Source organism: Polistes canadensis, unplaced genomic scaffold, assembly GCF_001313835.1.
Source record: "Polistes canadensis isolate GaletaPanama2010 unplaced genomic scaffold, ASM131383v1 scaffold_6, whole genome shotgun sequence".
NCBI classification, from domain to species: Eukaryota; Metazoa; Arthropoda; class Insecta; order Hymenoptera; family Vespidae; genus Polistes; species Polistes canadensis.
This window is the reverse complement of record NW_014569553.1, coordinates 1257356-1275696: the sequence shown is the minus strand read 5'-3', so window position 1 is coordinate 1275696 and position 18341 is coordinate 1257356. Positions and strand designations below refer to the sequence as shown.

Below are 18341 nucleotides of genomic sequence, written 5' to 3'. Positions count from 1 at the left end.
CTTTTAGCAACTCGACGACAACGCCAACGACGACAAGTAGTATGACGATTATGACGACTATGACGACAAAACTCAACGATGCTCAACTACGCACGACAATCTATTAAGAGCACCTATGAGAATCTACATGATTCCTGCATGGTGCTTTTCTCTATTCCAACCCATTGTAAAGTACTTTACAAAGGTGGAACTTTACTGGAACCAGCCAGTGAGAACACAGCAGCTTCTCCTTTCAAAGCAAACGACGGAGGAAGGATCGCGCATTTTAAAAAAAAAAAATGCTTATTCGGGAGACTGAGATTGTGTTCGTCGACAATACCTGCGCTAATTGGAGCGCGACTCCTACCGATGCGAGGAAAAAATAAAAAGAAGAAGAAGAAGAAAAAGAACTACGACGAAGATGAAGAAGAAGAAAAGGAGCAGAAAGCTATTCGAATAACGTACAGATGATTTCTTTATAAATGACACTTCCCTACTCTCTAATAACCCTGCTCTCGAGTAATACTCGTGTTGTACGCTTTTAAAAGGCTCTATTTGAAAAAAGAAGCAAATTCAAATAGGCGCCTGGTTTAACAGAAAAAGAAGAAGAAGAAGAAGAAAAAAGAAAAAACAAGATTTTATTGTATTTAACAAATAACACAAAAAGTGAACTTTATCTCTCGTTAAAAAGTGGTCTAAACGTTTCGTGTACAATACTCGTACGTGTGTATTACATTATACTTATGTTAGATATATTCTATTAAAACGTTGACTGACAATGGTTATAAGTTTAACAAAAGGTTCCGTGTAAAGTACCTACCGCATATATTATAAGAAACATCTATGATCATTTTAAATGTCGAGTAAATGAATGATGCGAGAACAAAGAAATTTCAAAGAGCATCCATTCGAAATAATCCTTATGGATTGTCAGGAAAAGCTAACAAGTCACTTGGAGGATCAACTTACTTGCATATTTATGTAATCCTTCGTATGAGAGATCATCGCTTTAAAAGAAAATTCTAACGCAATGCGGAAATGCAAGAAAGAGAGAAAGATAGAAAGATAGAAAGAGAGAGAGAAAGCAAGTAACTGGATCTCAGTGATTTCTTGAATAGGAAGAACCGATCATCTGCCGTAGACGCGAGGAATCCACACGATGCTTGAATTTCATTATCTGTTGGAAATTGAATTTCACCGATCAATTACTCGATTCGAAAATAGAGCGAAGGAAGACCGAGAAAAAAATAAAACCAACCACCCACTTTCCCATCCTCCCCCCATGCGAGCTAGCTACGAGGAATGGAAGCGAAATCGTTTCGATCGTAGATCGGGAGCTATTCCCACACGGTAAAAAGAAAAAAAGGAACAATCTTAACGGTTGTATTCGAACGTTCTTCTTCTTCTTCTTCTTCTTCTCTAAAACAAATTTCTACTCCCTTTCTTCTTTTCTTTTCTTTTTTTTCAAGAGAATATACGCCTATCCATTCGTTTTCTCTCTCGTTTCACTTACTCCAGGGTTCGTTCTTCGGTGGTATAAAAGAAAGATGAAGGTTGCTTCATTCGTATTTTACTCACGTAAATTCTTTTCCTACGCCATTTTTTGTTCTACGAGGGTAGAAGAAAACTTCAGTGACTTACAAAAGACCGTATATATATATATATATATCATTATAATAACGTTTTACTCTCGAAATTAACGTTATTATTTTGAAAAACAGTCTTAAACAGATAATATATCTTTTATATACCAAGAATATAATAGAGAGAGAATGGAAATTAATGATATCGCAGATAGAATTTAATTGAATGCTTTTAATATACTCTAACTGTTTTTACAGAAATCCTATATTATCTTTATTTCTTATTACCCGTTTTGGCATATTATACATACATACATACGTAACAAAACGTATTACATAATATGCATGTATAGATATGCCTATATGCCATGCATGCCTATACGATGCGTATGCATAGGTATGCAAATGCAAGGTTTATACGCTTCCACGAATATATATACCCAGAACGACGGAACGTCGGAATGGCAAAACGACGTAGGCCGCTACATCGAAAGGATCCTTATCCGCAAAGTTTGATTTTCATTCGCTTTGCAATTCAATCCGTTGAATCTCTTAAGGTATATCCTTCCTTCCCTTCCCTTCCCTTCCCTTCTCTCCCTCCTTCCTTCAGGGGGTTCACTGTCAAATTTTCTACATTCTCGATCGAACGTCTTTGCTATAGTCGTCTTTCACCTCCTCGTTTTCCTTAAAAGCATAAGAGAAACTTGGGTTTAGGTGTCGTACCTTTGCCAGTGTTAAGAATTAATGATTCCAACTCGCAATCTGTCACCTCTTTCCTTACACTGCGTCGTGTTGCTTCGAGGTGTTTGTGTGCACAGTATAATACCACCAAGATTTAACGCCATTGCTTTCTCTCTCTCTCTCTCTCTCTCTCTCACTTCCTTTCTCTCTGTGCCAACCAAGTTATCCAATGGGACGACGAAACAATTTACTTTGCTCGAGTTTCTGCTACGATATCATATCATTGCTGGATTATATGTACGACGTGTGCACGCATGAGGATTAATCGAGTTATGAGTGATATACCTAATATATATATATATCACAATTCGACCAAATACAACTCAATTTTCTTTCGACTCGTTATATTATATTATTTATATCGGACGTATTATATTTTTCTCTCTCGCGAGTCCTTTTTCTCTCCAGGGAAATATAAAATAATGAAAAGAGAGAGAGAGAGAGAGAGAGAGAGAGACAAAGAGAGAGGGAGAGGGGAACAATTATTATAGAAAAATAAAAAAAGAAAAGTAAAAGACAATTATGATATCAAATGAAAAACCACCAAGATAATGTAACACGTCTTTCCACCCAACCCCCCCTCCCCTCCCCTCCACCCCTCAAAAGGGAATACTCTTAAAAAATCGATCGAATTATTACACTCGATACTTTTTGTAAATATTCTATTTGATTTACGCGAGAAACTAATTTCATGTCCCGTTTTTTTCCTAATTTAATCTAATCGTTTACGTATGTTTATGCAAACTCCAAAAAGCTCTCCTCTTTACGTAATGTACGAAATTTAAAGGATGAAAAATCTCTTATCTACTCTTCTCTTCTCTGAAACAATCAAACGGTTTCAATCGTAATTCATTATATGAAGGAAGTAAGATGTCGAAATTGCTTTCGCCTCTTTACTCCTTTTTAAGAGTACCGACCTAGGCCAACGGTTTAATCAATTCCGTCGATTAATAACTTTCAAACCACCAGAGAATCCTATATATTCTCAAGAATAGGGAAAGATCTTTTAATATGGACGACTTTAAGGATATTGCCATTCGGTTGAAATTTATTCCACTCGTTGCCAACCAACGAATATATATGTGTGTGTGTGTGTGTGTGTCCAAAAAATGTAAACCCACGTACGATGAACGTATATAAATATATGCATACACACATGCTCAACAAGTCTAACATAAGTTAACGTAGGAAAAAATGTATGTTACATGTATGTACGTACGTACGTGCCCAAAAAGTATTACGATATTGTACGAATACCGGTGTGTATACTAATACAAATAAATTTGAATATTCCGTAACATTGGCTTGCCACGAGTATAATTTCAAGCGACGCTTTCCATTCGCAGAGATTACACTTTATTACGAGCGTACTAGGATGAAAGGATTAAGGACGTTAAAAAAAAAAAAAAGAGATAGAGAGAGAGAAAGAGTGGGGAAAAAGTTAAAAGTCAAAAGTTAAATGTTCCCCCATGTTTAAGCTGAAAGAGCGTACGGTGGTATTTGAAAAGGAAAAAAAATATATCTAACGATGAATGAAAAATACATCTTTGAAAAGAATAATATAAATAAAATGAAGAATTCGATTAGGAGATTAACGATTAATAAGAATAAATTAAATAATATTATATTAATAATTGTAAGGGGATATAGAATAGTTGCAAAAGTATACGTTTATCAAGGAAACGAAACGAACACTGGTTGTATATAACGTATGGTGGTCGACAAATAGTCACAACAGTCGAGTCGCGGTAAAGCTGACGCGTGTCAGTGGTAACCGGCGCCAGGTGGTAATAAATATTGCAACTACTCTCGTATTCCTTCGAGAAAAAGTCCGATGCAAAGAAGAGGTAGTTGGTGGTGGGAAGAGAAGAGAAGAGAAGAATAGAAAAGAAAAAAAAGTGAAGCGAAGTGAAGCAAGAGAACGAAAAAACGAAAAAACGAACGAACGAACGAACATTGAGAATATTTCTTGGTCGGCGTTGATCCATGGCGTCCTTTTTAAAAACGTACAACCACCATCTTTCCAACTTGCTCTTTCTCCTTCGTTTTTTTTTCTCTTTTTCCTATTCTCTTTTTTCTTTCTTTTTCTTTTTTTTTTTTTTTTGAATGGATATCCGGCATCGTTGAATAGACGTTTCCCTTCTCTCGTTCTACCTCTCTGTCAAGACTGGCCTGAATTTCTAAGCGACGAAAACTGTTGCCGGTGTGTGAGAACGGACGTAGGAACAGAAACTGGCGAAAGCTTAGCCTTAGGCGGTAAGGACGACTACTAAGAGATGATTGTGCGAACGCGTCTACCAAGAAGATGACTACCAAGAAGAAGAAGAAGAAGACGGGACAGATAAAAAGAAGATTCCAAGGAGGATCGACGTACAGTTAAAAAAAAGAAAACGATGGAAAACCCTTTTTTTTCTCCATAGAAAAACCTTTTCATGGTAGAGTCGTGCACTCGAGCGAAGCAAACGTATACCATATGCTAGTATATCTCTAGGTATATACATAGAAGAAGAGTAGTACATTTCTAGGTAGAATACACCTCTACACACTCTATGGAACATTGAAACGAGACTAAATGGACCTCACGGGATCACGCTGCGTGCAACACTGCACTATGATATCGACGAGGATAAAGCTTCCTCTATCGTTTCAAAAGTATACTTAGCGGTCTTATAAACGGATACCGTCCATTCCAAATTCATATTTATATATATATATATATATGATATAGTATCATAAACAATTATTTTCGAATTTACTTACGTTATTCTACAGGGGACAATAATTACCCTTTGAATTGTGATTCAAACGGCTATATTACTATCGTAGTTTTGAGCTTTTTGTCAAACCATTAAATACGATACACAGTTCGAAATAGTCAAGATAATTGCGTATTAAACGAACGTTTCCAACGAAACAAAGCGAGTGACTCGATGAGTCGCTGGGATAGTTACCGAATTACAAATGTCGCGGTGAAATTCTATCCGCTAATTCCACTTGGTTCTATCTGTACCAAATACCGAAGGCACTCATCCTAATTTAGAGTCAACAAAAGCGTCGATAAATCAATGAAAATGAATGCACTATACTGCGTACGGTACGGTACGGTACGGTACGGTACGGTACGATTCAGCTCGGCGACGAGATTAATTTCTCGATAAAGGGTGTCGAACGTGTATGAAGAAGAGAGAAAGAGAAATAGATGAAAGAGATAACATATATGTATATATCTATCCAGAAACGTCAAATCGAAATTGAACACGAGATATTATTTGGTAAGTTAGTTAAATACCCATACTTAACTTGTACATGTACGAGGAAAGATATTGGAGTATCTGAAAACCCTTTGTAAGGATAATCAATTGTTTGGAAATAACATACGTTCGACCTACTCGTTAGACGACAAACTACTGAGAGAAGTCCTTCCAACACGGTTTAACGATTAGATTACAAACGAATCTATACGGAGAGAGCAAGAGAGGTATAGATTGGTGGTAGGTAGGGTAGGGTAGGGTAGGGTAGGGTAGGTAGGTAGGTAGGTAAAGGGAAAGATGGACGCGATTCTCATAAAGCGTGAAAGCACGATTTAACTCGTAGTTACAGATTATCCAACGTTTCCACGGTAATTCGAACAGCGTAGAGAATTACTCGCGTAACCGTACACGCCTGCTTATCTGCCAGAGAGAAAGAGAAAGAGAGAGAGAGAGAGAGAGAGAGAGAGAGAGAGAGAGAGAGTTTCCACAAGGGACGATAACATTCCTGGTTCCGTATCGATCTAAACAACCAACCCAACGCCGCATCCAAAATAATCTTTCGCACATTTGTGCCCAATTCCAGCCATAAAATACGTATCCACCCTCCCAACCCCCATATCCCGTGAGTACAAGCAAATATCCTTGGACCTTACAAATTTCTATTTATATCCAACATAAGATCGTTATAACGTCGAGCATCACGTTAGATAGGCAATTTCGGAAAATAACGTTTCGTGTAACCTTTACTTAATCACTTGTACTAAGCTTTCACATATTTTTTTTTCTCTACGAGCACTCTCGCGAAAAAAAAAATCAGGTCTGGCATATCAGCAAAATTTGCTTTCGCATAAAGAGAGCAAAAAAGAGCAAGAGAGAGAGAGAGAGAGAGAGAGAGGGAGAGACCTTCCGTAAGCAATAGGGCCTAATCTCGAACAAAAGGTTTTTACCACTTTTACAGGGCTCATACACGATACAGTGGTAGGCTGTCCTAAATTTTAAGCACGCTGCAGAGGCACGTACGAGGTAGAACAAGTGCTTCGGAACAAGGTTTCCCGCATATTCTCTACCCCCTCCCCCCTTTCTCCCGCCCTTGCACCTCACAAGCATTTCCCCCCTTCGCACACGCACGCACACATATACATGTACACAGTCTTCTCGTACCTTTACCCAATCTGTACCGAGACCAATCTCTAACACACACACACACACACACACACATACACGTTCACGTTCACCTGCAAACCACACTCTAAAACGGGATACGTACCACACCGGGTGTTTGTATAATACGCGTGACAAATCCCACGCTAGCCGAAATCGCGGATTAATGAACGGCCTCGTTATACGCGACGCGAACCGCGCTTGTTTATCGTCGAGCCGTTCTGTCGGCAGCACCGATGCGACGTACACTTGAAAATCGATAACCATTAGCCATGCATAGATTTCCTAAGCCGATCCCTACTACGACGTATTCCCCCTTTCCCCCCAACCCAAACCCCAACCCCGTCCCCGTTGTCGTCGTCGTCGTTCGTTCGTTCGTTCGTTCGTTCGTTCGTTGTACACGACATGCAGCAGCCTAACCACCCACCCAACCCCTCACCAACTTCCATTACTATCTCACACCTTTTTCTGACTCCTTATTCCCTTTTTCTATATATATATATATATATATATATAGTCTTTTTTCCGGTCCTTTCATCATTTCCTTTCGTTATTTTTCTTTCGGTTACGCTTCACGCTTTCCTTCTCCTACCTTCATCGAAAATGACACTTCCCATCCAATTTTCCCTTGTCTTCTTCTTCCCCAAGAACTTATCTCTTATTCTCGTAGGTGTCACGTCCTAGAGACTGCTGCTTCTGCTGCTGCTGCTGCTGTTGCCTGCTACACAAATGGAACTACCGTAGAATGTTCGACACCCATGAGACTCAATCTCGTTCCTTCTAAAAATGTATCTACAACCTACATTATTATATACTTGGTTTATTTTAACACATTTCTTTCTATCTCTCGTTCTCTCTTTCTCCTATTTTTCTATTTCTCTTCTGGTTCGGTCTCTTTTCGTTATCTTTCTCATCGAGTAACATCGTGGTTTTGCTTTTCGACGAGAAATACGTGTTCTTTTTTTCTTCTTTTTTTTTTTTTTTAATTTCGATATACGTTCTACAGCTTTCCAATGGTTTATTCAAAGAAAAAAAAAAAAAAAAGAAAAAAAAAAGAAGAAAATGCAGTTGAAAAATCTGATGGTAACGTTGAGATTAATCATTGGAATCATTCATTATTCATCATCAATCGTACATTTATACATACACCTATACGTTAACTTTCGAAACCGATTTTTTTAATCAAGCTCGTTCGGACGTTACATAATAGATATTTCTTCCCATTCAACATTAAAGAGAAATATTCTAAGCGCGTCTCTCTCTCTCTCTCTCTCTCTCTCTCTTTCTCGTATAACCGTTTCCCATATTTTCGAAGGAAATGTTCAAAATCCCGATTCGACCTGATCGTGTTCGAACTACGCGCGGCCATCAAAGAGCTGTCAGTGGGCAATCAAAGGGCTGTCAAAGGGCAGTCAAAGGGACGTCGAAGTGCCGTCAAAGGCCATTCAAAGCGAAGTCAAAATGGCGAATGTCGAATGGGAATACTTATATGCACCTTCGATCTTAATTTTGTATGAATGTTTCGAGTCAAATGGATGTATAATAAAAAGAAAGGAAATATACCGATGGAATACGTATTTGTATCTGTTTATCAGTTACATATGTATGATATGTATGTATGTATGTATTTATGTACAAAGAACATGCTAAACTATATAAATGCCAGTGAACGAACGGTTCTTTCTCGTCCATTCCACTGACAAAAATTTCCTCTTTTATCGTGCAAAGAATTTCAAGATTGTTAGAAGGGAAAAGGAAGATGGACAGGCAACCGGACAGTTACGTGTATATAGATATATAAAAAGGATGATAGAAGGAGAGAAGAAATAAAGGTGAACGTTCCAACAGGCAAAGAGAACTCGAGCAAAGATGGTGGACAATTTTCCGAATAACTCGATTCTCGTTCGTAGCCTTCGCAGCTACGACGCAATAGCACACCAATGATGTATAGCTTTATAACAAAGAGAATTTATCAACGTCAATTTGTCGCAGTATAGCACCGTTCTCTCGGTTACACGGTGCTATCGCGAAGAGAGAAGTTAGAAAGAGAGAACAATGTGAAAGAAAAAACGGGAGAGGGAGAGAGAGAGAGAGAGAGAGAAAGAGAAAGGATTGATTATCCTACGGGGAACGATTCTCTCGAAAAATACGAGACAAAACCAAGATATCCGTAAGTTAATTGCTTCACTTATAATTTGTTATAATTATTTTCATCTGTAAAAATAACGTGATTCGTTCATTATTTACCTTGTTTTTGGTTTTTTGTTCTCTTTTTTATTTTTTCTTTCAATACTACGCTTAACAATACTCGTAATTAATTTAACAATTATTAATATCTAATACGAATTACGCGTTAATGATAAATTATAAATATTCGCGTGTAAATCTGATCGGTAATTTTTATATGAAAGTATATATACTACTTTTTCCTCTTAAGTATACTTATTCAGATCTTAACCGATCAAACGACTATTTTTTACAATTAATAAATACAAATAATAATTAATTTAATTCTATCATTTTAATATTGATTAATAATAATTATAATTTTAAAGTATATGTATATACACAGATTCCTCCAACATTAAGTTCTATGGTGATTCTAATAAACTAATGATAAGAAAGATAAAGATTAAATTAAAATAATAAATATTTTATTGTGGCTCGGCAGGGAAAAGAAAGAAAAACCTTGGATGTTATATCAAATACAATAACGAATGGTGTCCAACCTTTGGTTGGATACGTGTCTCACCTCTCGCCTGCTTTGCCGTCTTCGGCAAGCTTATAGGCTTAATTCAATTGTATGGGGAAATATATGGGGTTCTTCGACGGTTCTCTGTTGCCTAAAATGCGTCCAGCCAAAAAATAGAAAGCGCGTTTGTGCAACGGGCCCAGCAGAGTGGGAAGAATGCGTGCGTATTTCGCTGGTGCGCATGCATCTGCGCCTGCTCCTGCGCATTTCGCTTGTGCGCATGCGTTTGCGTCCGCGCTTGCGCATTCGCTTGTTGAAATTGCTTGATTTGAACTGTCAACTCGAGGAACAAAATATCACACGAAAACTAATTACAGTGTGCAATTTTTATCAAATTTTATTGTTTTCGATATAAAAATAAATAAATTGGTGAAATTGTATTATCTGTATACGTTTGTTTGTTAATAAATGATTTTAAAGTACTTGTAAAATGTTTCCCTAATTTAGATCGAAATCGTCTCGAGTTGCTGGTTCGCGCAAGAGAAAAAAGCTTCGATTGCAAGGGGTTAATTCAAATACATTAACATATCAAGAATTTTAATATCAATGCTTATCAAACAGCATATTCCATCAATCCCGTTTTATTACGAAATACAAACGATCGTGTTTACACTGGAATATCATTTTCTTATAAAAAAAAAAAATATATATATATATATATAATATTTTATCACGTTAAGGTATCATATAAAATGTTTTAATTACATGTTCCTACGGTATATACGCGAGAGATAGGATTTATCTTTACATCGCAATTATAGAAATTTATTACCACATCTCGACTAGCAAGGAGAAGTTGCCGTGGGGGAGGTGTAGAAAAAAGGAAAAAGAAAAAAAAAAGAAAAGAAAAAAAAGATTTATAAAGTTCCACCTCGCGTTCTCGATTAAATGTATTAAAATGTATAAATACACGCTGCCTCTTGTGCTAGATTTTAAAGTCGAAATAACACGAAAGGATACTATTTTTTTGTTTTTTAGAGAAAAAAGAAAAAACAAAAAATATTGTTAAAAGAAATGATATATTGAAAAATGTTTCAGTCAGTCCTTTGGAAGTAAAAATAAAGGACGCCAACCAGCCGTTATCGGCCGGCAAAAGGTACGAGCTCGTCTGCAGGACTTCCGGTTCGCGACCACCGGCGACTATGACCTGGTGGAGAAACGGTCAACGTTTAGTGGATTCCGAGGAAACGGTAAGGAAACGGAAACCGTGTGTGAAAGGAATATAACGTTTTCTTCCTACTACGATACGTAGAATCCAACCACGAAAACTTTCAAATCGACGAAATAGTTTTAGAACGGAAGGAGACGAGAACGATGGGAAAGGGGGGGAGCAGGGGGGATGGGGTAAAAAGGAAAAAGAGAGAAAGAAATTTGTTATAAGATGACTGACATGGGGGGGGGGAGGTGGGAGTGTAAGAGTCGGAGAAAAAGAGAGAGACGGTCTATCGAGCGTTGTTTTGTGGGTGGAGGGGTGGTTTAAGAAAACGTTTTTCAAAATCGGATTTCTACGGGATCGGCCGGGTATAAAAGAGATTCCCAGATAATTTGTAATTTTGTCACTCCTCGTTCCCTTTTCTTTGTTGGTTTCTCATTCGCAGCAACAACCTCGAGTACGCGTCTAATGCACGCCTGTTACACACGAACCGTCAAACGGGAAACAACTTACGTTTGCGTATACCAACGAAGGTAGCTCGCGCGCGCATTAGCTTAGCGTGTATTCGTCGAAATGGCGTGTGAGATATCGTTATCATGAGCTCGTGCCGTGGCTTAAGCCGCCGGTAAAAGCGTCGTTAAGAGCCCGAGGTAATTTAAATCAAAGTAAGCCACTGACGCGATAACACCGTACTGCACCGCACTGCACCGCACCGAACTGCACCGCACCGTGGCAGGGCAGGGCAGGGTAGGGCAGGGCAGGACGCGGTGAAGCGCACTGCATCGCATCGTTCACGTTGTTCCTTCTCCCTTCAACTTTGCAACAACTAGCTGCTGCTAGCTTGCTAGCTCGTGCGCGTGCGGACGGGCCACCAACCAACCAACCAACCAACCCCATGGATACCTTCCTACCTACCTACCTACCTACCTACCTACCTACCATACTAGTGAGCACGTAATTAAGCTAAATTGATGCGTGACAGTCGGCTTGCCGGTGTTGCTTTTAATTAATTGATACGCCGCCGCCACCGCGCCGCGAATTACTCCATGTTTACGAATGATTAGTCGCGATTTCAAGTGCAATCGTGATCTCGTTATCTTTAAATATTACAAAAATTACGTTTGATAAGAATTCATTTAAATATGTCGTTAATAAATATAAATATCTTATTTCTTTTCTACGTACCGAGAGAAACGATCGGAAATTTTTATTCGACATCGTCGAGTTATGTCACAGAAAGGAGAAGAAAAGACAAAATAGAAAAGTACGATAAAATACTCGGTATTTAACTTAGCACGTTGTACAAAGTAAAAAGAAACGAAAAAGAAAAAAATGAGTCTCTTATCCTTCCTTTTATCCCTACGTTCACTCTACCTATAGATTATAGTTTGCCACCGATATTTCCTCTCGGCCATTTCGCATCACCACTTATCACGCTCCATCGGACGGTCCATTACTCTATACATACACACATATATATATATATCTATCTATCTATCCCCCTTTTGTTTAAGTTTCTTATATAAGTAACTAAACAAACTGTTACGCCACAAAGTGTATCAAGTCTGAAACAATATTTCCTTTTAAGTAATTCCCGATTCGAGTAAAACTTAGTAACATCTTTTTTTCCTTTTTTTCCTCTCTCTCACTCTCTCTCTCTCTCTCTCTCTCTCTCTCTCTTTCTCTCTGTCTGTTTCCCCATACGACATCTCAAATATTTATATCGTCTTGTCGGATTAACCGATGGCGAGAGAGAGAGAGAAAGAGAGGGGGTGGAAGAAATGGAAAACGAAAGAAAAAAAAAGAAAAGAAAAGAAAGAAAAGGAAAAGAAGAAGAATATGCATCTTCCCTGCTGCTGATCGGAAAGAAAAAAAAAAAAAAAGAAAAAAAACTTCTCTTCCCTTCCGGGATGATCTCGCGACGTCACGTGAAAAGGAAGAAGTTCGAAATAAGAAGATGCAGAAATGAGCAGATAGGTGATAGTAATAGTAGTAGTAGTAGTAACATGGTAGTCGTAGTTTAGGTCGATCAAAAATTCGTCGAGGATAGATATATACGCCGGTAGGAGAAAAAGAAGAAAAAAAAAAAGAAAAAAAAATAAGCGCTTTTGAAACGACTTCCTTCCATCCATCACACGTAATCCCTTTCGCGTCCTTGCCACGTAGTCTTGAAGCGACGTAGTCCTTCTTCGTGTTATCGGGAGCAGCTTGCTATCGATTCGGCTGAGACGCGACGATCGAAGCGGAAAAATGCACTTCCGCCACAATGAAATTGGCTGAAAAAGATTCAGCGTCTTTTCTTCTTCATCTTTCCTCCCCCCCCCCCYCACCCTCCACACCTTCCCCACTCTCTCTCTCTCTCTCTCTCTTTTTTTTCTCTCTCTTTTTCTCATCGATAATAAGAGAAGAAAAAAAATACGTACAAATCGATCGAAAAGATTTTGACTCCAGTTCGAATATTCTACCCCCCCCCCTAGTCCCTACGTTTCGATGACAGATAAGCTTTTGATATATGTATAATTCATATGACGGAAGAATGTTAGCTAAAAGGTTAAGAGGGGTTGATAACAGATTGGAGGGGAAGGAAATGGAACAAATATAAGATAATAAAATGTAAATAAAATATGAAAGAGAAGATAGAACAAATAAAAGAAAAGAAAGAAGTAGGAAAAGAGAAGAAGAATAAAAAGAAGAAGAAGAAGAAGAAGAAGAATAAAGATGAATAAAAGTTGTGGTTGACGTTGTTACAGACTTCGAGCGATGGGAACACGACCACCAGCGTCTTATCTTTTATGGCAACCAAAGCAGATGCCGGTAGACACTTGTCATGCCGAGCTGAAAATTCGATCATAGGAAAAGCACCGATAGAAGACGACTGGATACTAGAGATACAATGTAAGAGTATTAACGACCTATTTTATCTACCCTGTGGGACGTTGAAAGGGATGTTCATCGTTATTGACAAACGCGAACGAAATCACTCGCGAATATTTTCTCTTTTATCTTTCCTTTCTTTTCCTATTTTTTTTCTTTCCTTTTCCTTTTCCTTTTCCTTTTGCTTTTCCTTTTTGATCGAAAAGTAACAGAGTAATAATCCTTATTCTATTCTTTATTTCCCTTTATTTTTTTGGGGTCACACAACGTTACTCGAGGATTTCAAATTCGATCAATCGGTATTTACAGATACACCGGAAACGAAAATACAATTGGGTACATCATTGAATCCTAGCACGATTCGAGAAGGCACGGACGTTTACTTTGATTGTTTGATACAAGCCGAGCCGCCGGTTACCAAAGTTGAGTGGCGTCATCAGGTAACAAAATTTATACTTTTATTTTGTGATGTTCGTTTTAGTAGAATAAAATATAAATAAAAGTTTGCACCGAATGGAAAAAGTTAGAGAGAGAGAGAGAGAGAGAGAGAGAGAGAGAGAGAGAGAGAGAGAGACAGAGAAAAAAATGAAAGATATGTCTTACTTAATTTAAAACTAAAAATATCTTTAGTATTCACGAACGAAATTTTAATATAACCTAGTAGAGACTTTGCAAAATTGATTCCCGTTCTTGAGTACTATAACGAAGTACGCACGAGTCAAACAACTTTCTCGAAGAAGCAAGAAAATCCTTACACCGTCTCCTGCATTGCAAAATCAATTCTACTTACGATGCGTTCAAGTTTTCTAATAAATTGTACCGCAACGTAGAAGCGTGTCCTTTTTTTTTATTCTTTTTTATTTTTTTGCAAATGACCAACTTAGGAAAAAATAAAGAAATAAATAACACGCGTATTACTTATGGAAGATGATAATATTAGATTTAAAAAATACGTATAAACGTGAAATTCAAATTTTAATTATTATCTTTTCTAATTTTATATATTAATTAAAATCGTGTATTAATTCGTTAAGGGAAAACCACTTTATCACAACGCCATGCAAGGTATCATAATCAGTAACCAAAGTTTGGTACTCCAAGGAGTCGACCGTAAGAGTGCTGGTAATTACACTTGCGTTGGTTACAACGTCGAGGGTGACGGCGAGAGCTCACCTTTCTATTTGAACGTCATGTGTGAGTATTATATTTGCGCAAACACACCATTCACGCAAACAAACTAGATGATACATGAGTAGATAATACATACGACGAGTTCAGACAAGTGTCGCGAATTTGTATGTCCTCGGTTTTGCGCATCTGAGTTACGTTGCGTGTCACAGTTCCATAGTTGCATCGGTGACATTATACCAAATACCTAATTACGTTATACACTCGTAGTACGTTGTTATTACCTTACACCGAAAAAGAAGTAAAAGTAACAGTGGAAAATAATTTCAACGAAATGTTCATTCCCCCTGTGCAATGTGTAACATAACGTTATATCACTGTGAAATAAAAGCGATTGCGATGGGAATTTGTTCGTAAAGCGAACTCTCGATCGTCATTAATCTTTTGACTCTCAATCGATTATAAATATGAAAATGAAATCCCATGCTTTGATAATCCAACCAATATTTATATATATATATTATATATCTATACATAAGTCCCGTTATCTATCCATTATAAATTTATAACAAACATGTCCGCTTATTTGGTTTGAATTATTATCAAGTTCTCTCTCCTCCTATAAAAGCAGTACACGTTAAAGGATGTGACGGCGTCGACAAGGATATTGGAATTTTGCGATAAATTTTGCTTATTAAATTATTAATGGTACACGTTTGGACATAATTTTGGTTAAATCTATTCGCGTTACTTTCTCGCGTTAATTTGCATTTAGCGAATAAATGTAGTTGTAGTAAATCAACGGATAAACACACACACACATACATACATATATATAAATATATATACATCACATACACATATACGTAGATTACAATTCTAGAGAGATTAAAATTTTTGTTGACAGTCGCGCCAACTTGCAAGCCGAACCAAACGAAATTTCACGGTGTTGCTAAACAAGAAAAGGCGAACATATCCTGCCAAGTGGAAGCAAATCCTACGGAAGTGCAGTTCCGGTGGACGTTCAACAATTCTGCAGAGAGTATCGACGTTGCCGCTGGCCATATCGCCAGAGCAGGCACATCCTCGATCGTTTCGTACACACCGATGACGGAATTAGATTACGGAACGTTGCTATGTTGGGCTACGAATCGTATAGGGCATCAACAAGTGCCTTGCGTCTATCACATTATACCCGCCGGTGAGTTATCCTTATGCAGGAACGATCACGAAAATCGAAAGACCTCTCGATAATCGAATATCGAATATCGCCGTTGGCGTTTCGAAACCGAGAAAATCGAACACAAAGGTCATATCCGTTACTTTTTCTTTTGTCGTACGAAATTTTCCTATCTAGTCAAACTTTTCTAATATAAAATATATTATATATATACCTATATATGTATTACATTATATTATTGAATAAATTCGCGCATTTCATTTTTATTTCTTTTTTTTTTTATTTTTAGTATACAATATTCTGTCGAATTTAAAATCGATATTTTCTCGAAATCCAAACGAATACTACCGTCGGACTACTATACGCGACGCGCAACTTGGAAAATCAAACTTAAAATCGCTATCATTATTTTCTTCGTGGGTAGAAAAGATAAAAGCAACGTTGGTCTGTGTACACTTCTAGCCGACAAAAAAAATATTCATCGCTCGCGATTTTTCACCGTGGGTAGAAGGAAAGTATTCTTCTCTCTCTATCCTCGGTTTTTGTTATCTGGAACAACCGCATTTCCGGCGTACTATGGGCACCCTCCTTCTCTTCTCTCCGCAAGCCCCGCACACCGTACCGCGTCGAGAGGATATTCTTTCGAAAAAAGAAAAAGAAAAAGGAAAAAAAAAGAGAGAGAAAGAAAGAGAGAGAAAGAAAAACAAGGGAAAAAAGACAAGAAAAGAGAAATATTTTCCTTTTCTCGGCCACGCGACACATCCTACCTTTCCCCTGCCCCGCTGCCCCCCCCTTCTTCCCACAACCTTCCTTCCACCCTTACACCAGGGCTATATTTTCGAAAGGTAAGCTTGGAAAAATAGCGCGAAAGAGGTATGCACCCAAAGGAACAATGGGCATTTGCATTCCTTTTGTCAGGCTCGTTAAGCCACCTAAGATATTGCTCTGCACCTTCCTAAAGAATCGTCGAACGTGTTTTATTTAACACTTCCTTTATCCAGGTAGTAAAAGGATAGGGGAAAGATATATATTTACAGATATATATAATCAAAGGATTCGAAAAAATTTGCAATAATAAATTAATAGTTAAGTTGATTTACCGTAACTATACGTTTAAATCTTTCCCTCTTTATCTATCAACGACAGGTCGTCCGGATATGGTGCACAATTGTACCACCTCTAACACATCGACCAACTCGTTTTCGGTGCGATGCACCGAGGGTTTCAACGGTGGCTTACCGCAATCCTTTCTTCTCGAGGTGAGGGAGAGCAACAGCCAGGAATTGCGTGCAAATTTAACATCCACGGTGCCGCGTTTCAGCGTCGCTCAACTCGAGTCCGGTGCTCTTTATCAGGCGTGCATTTACGCGTACAACGATAAAGGGCGCAGCGAAGCGATGGTCGTGCAAGCGGGAACGTTGAGGCTACCTGAAAAACAATTAACATCCGAGTCAGGTAAATGCACGCTCTGTTTTAGATTTTTCTCATTTCTTTTTTTTCAACAACCACCACCAGCACCCTCCCGAGCTCCCCGACACGCTAGCGAATCAATTGCGAGAAACGGTGGAAAACAAACGTTGTTAAAATATATATATTTGTAGGTATATAACTTTGAAATTAACTGTTAATTTGTTTCTACCTATTTCCTTTTTTCTCATCTCCTCGATAATAAAAAGGGAAAAGAAATATTGACGCGAAATCAATCGTTGTTGGGTTTTTCAGAAAGGCCACGTCAAAATGTAAGATTAACACCGATGCTGAGCGTCATGATAGGCGTTGTAACGGCATTGGTAATCGTCGCGATAATAGTTATGATCGTTTTGAGGATCCAACATACGAATGTCGAGGAACGTGGTAAATCGCAAATGGAAGAGCACGGGAAGCAAAGCAAACCTGCGCCGATACAACGGGAATTGAGGTTCCGCGAAGGTAGTAGTCTTCTTGCCGATGAAAAACATCCAGGTAGTCCGTTCAGGAAATTGGATACCAGCGGTGATTTAAGCGAAAGCGACGAGAAAAATCCGGACATCATACCGCAACAAATCACCGGTTCGTATAAATATATATATATATATATTTGAGATTGAACACGAAGATTATATTATTTTTTTATTTTCGAATATTCAAATATGTTCGTTCGAATCATGACAATTTTTGTTCGTCAGGCGACGAGCCCTCGGAATATTTAAGAAAAAGACGATTGGTATCGACGATCGAAACTTCCCCATCGAGAAGTCTCTTGGAACACTCGACCTTAACTTCGTTAACGAGCCACGCCAGTTACGTTGGTTACTGCACCATTCGCAATGGGATGCCCCTGCACGAGTTTTCAAATTTATCTACCAAACATAAAAGCGTAAGCAACATTTTCTTTCTTTCTTTCTTTTTGTTGTTGTTCTTTCCCTTTGACACGTTCCGTGCCAAGCCACTTTTGTCTGACTCGTCGTTCAGACCATTTGATATCTAGCGTATTAAATAAATGTGACTGCGTGTACTATCGGTGGTACACACGTGGCACGGAACGTATTAAAGGAAAACT

At 38.2% G+C, this 18341-nt stretch overlaps 1 protein-coding gene across 2 annotated transcripts in view; it reads left to right on the top strand.

The window, feature by feature from the left end:
• The window catches only part of LOC106788925 (hemicentin-2-like), a 104664-nt gene that overhangs the window by 83978 nt on the left and 2345 nt on the right, over positions 1–18341 (top strand). For both annotated transcript variants that reach the window (XM_014752656.1, XM_014752646.1), the window contains exons 7-14: positions 10506–10657; positions 13371–13515; positions 13804–13934; positions 14529–14688; positions 15530–15823; positions 16949–17257; positions 17525–17851; positions 17968–18158. In XM_014752656.1, coding sequence (XP_014608142.1) covers positions 10506–10657; positions 13371–13515; positions 13804–13934; positions 14529–14688; positions 15530–15823; positions 16949–17257; positions 17525–17851; positions 17968–18158 — 1709 coding nt within the window. The remainder of the gene's footprint in view (positions 1–10505; positions 10658–13370; positions 13516–13803; positions 13935–14528; positions 14689–15529; positions 15824–16948; positions 17258–17524; positions 17852–17967; positions 18159–18341) is intronic.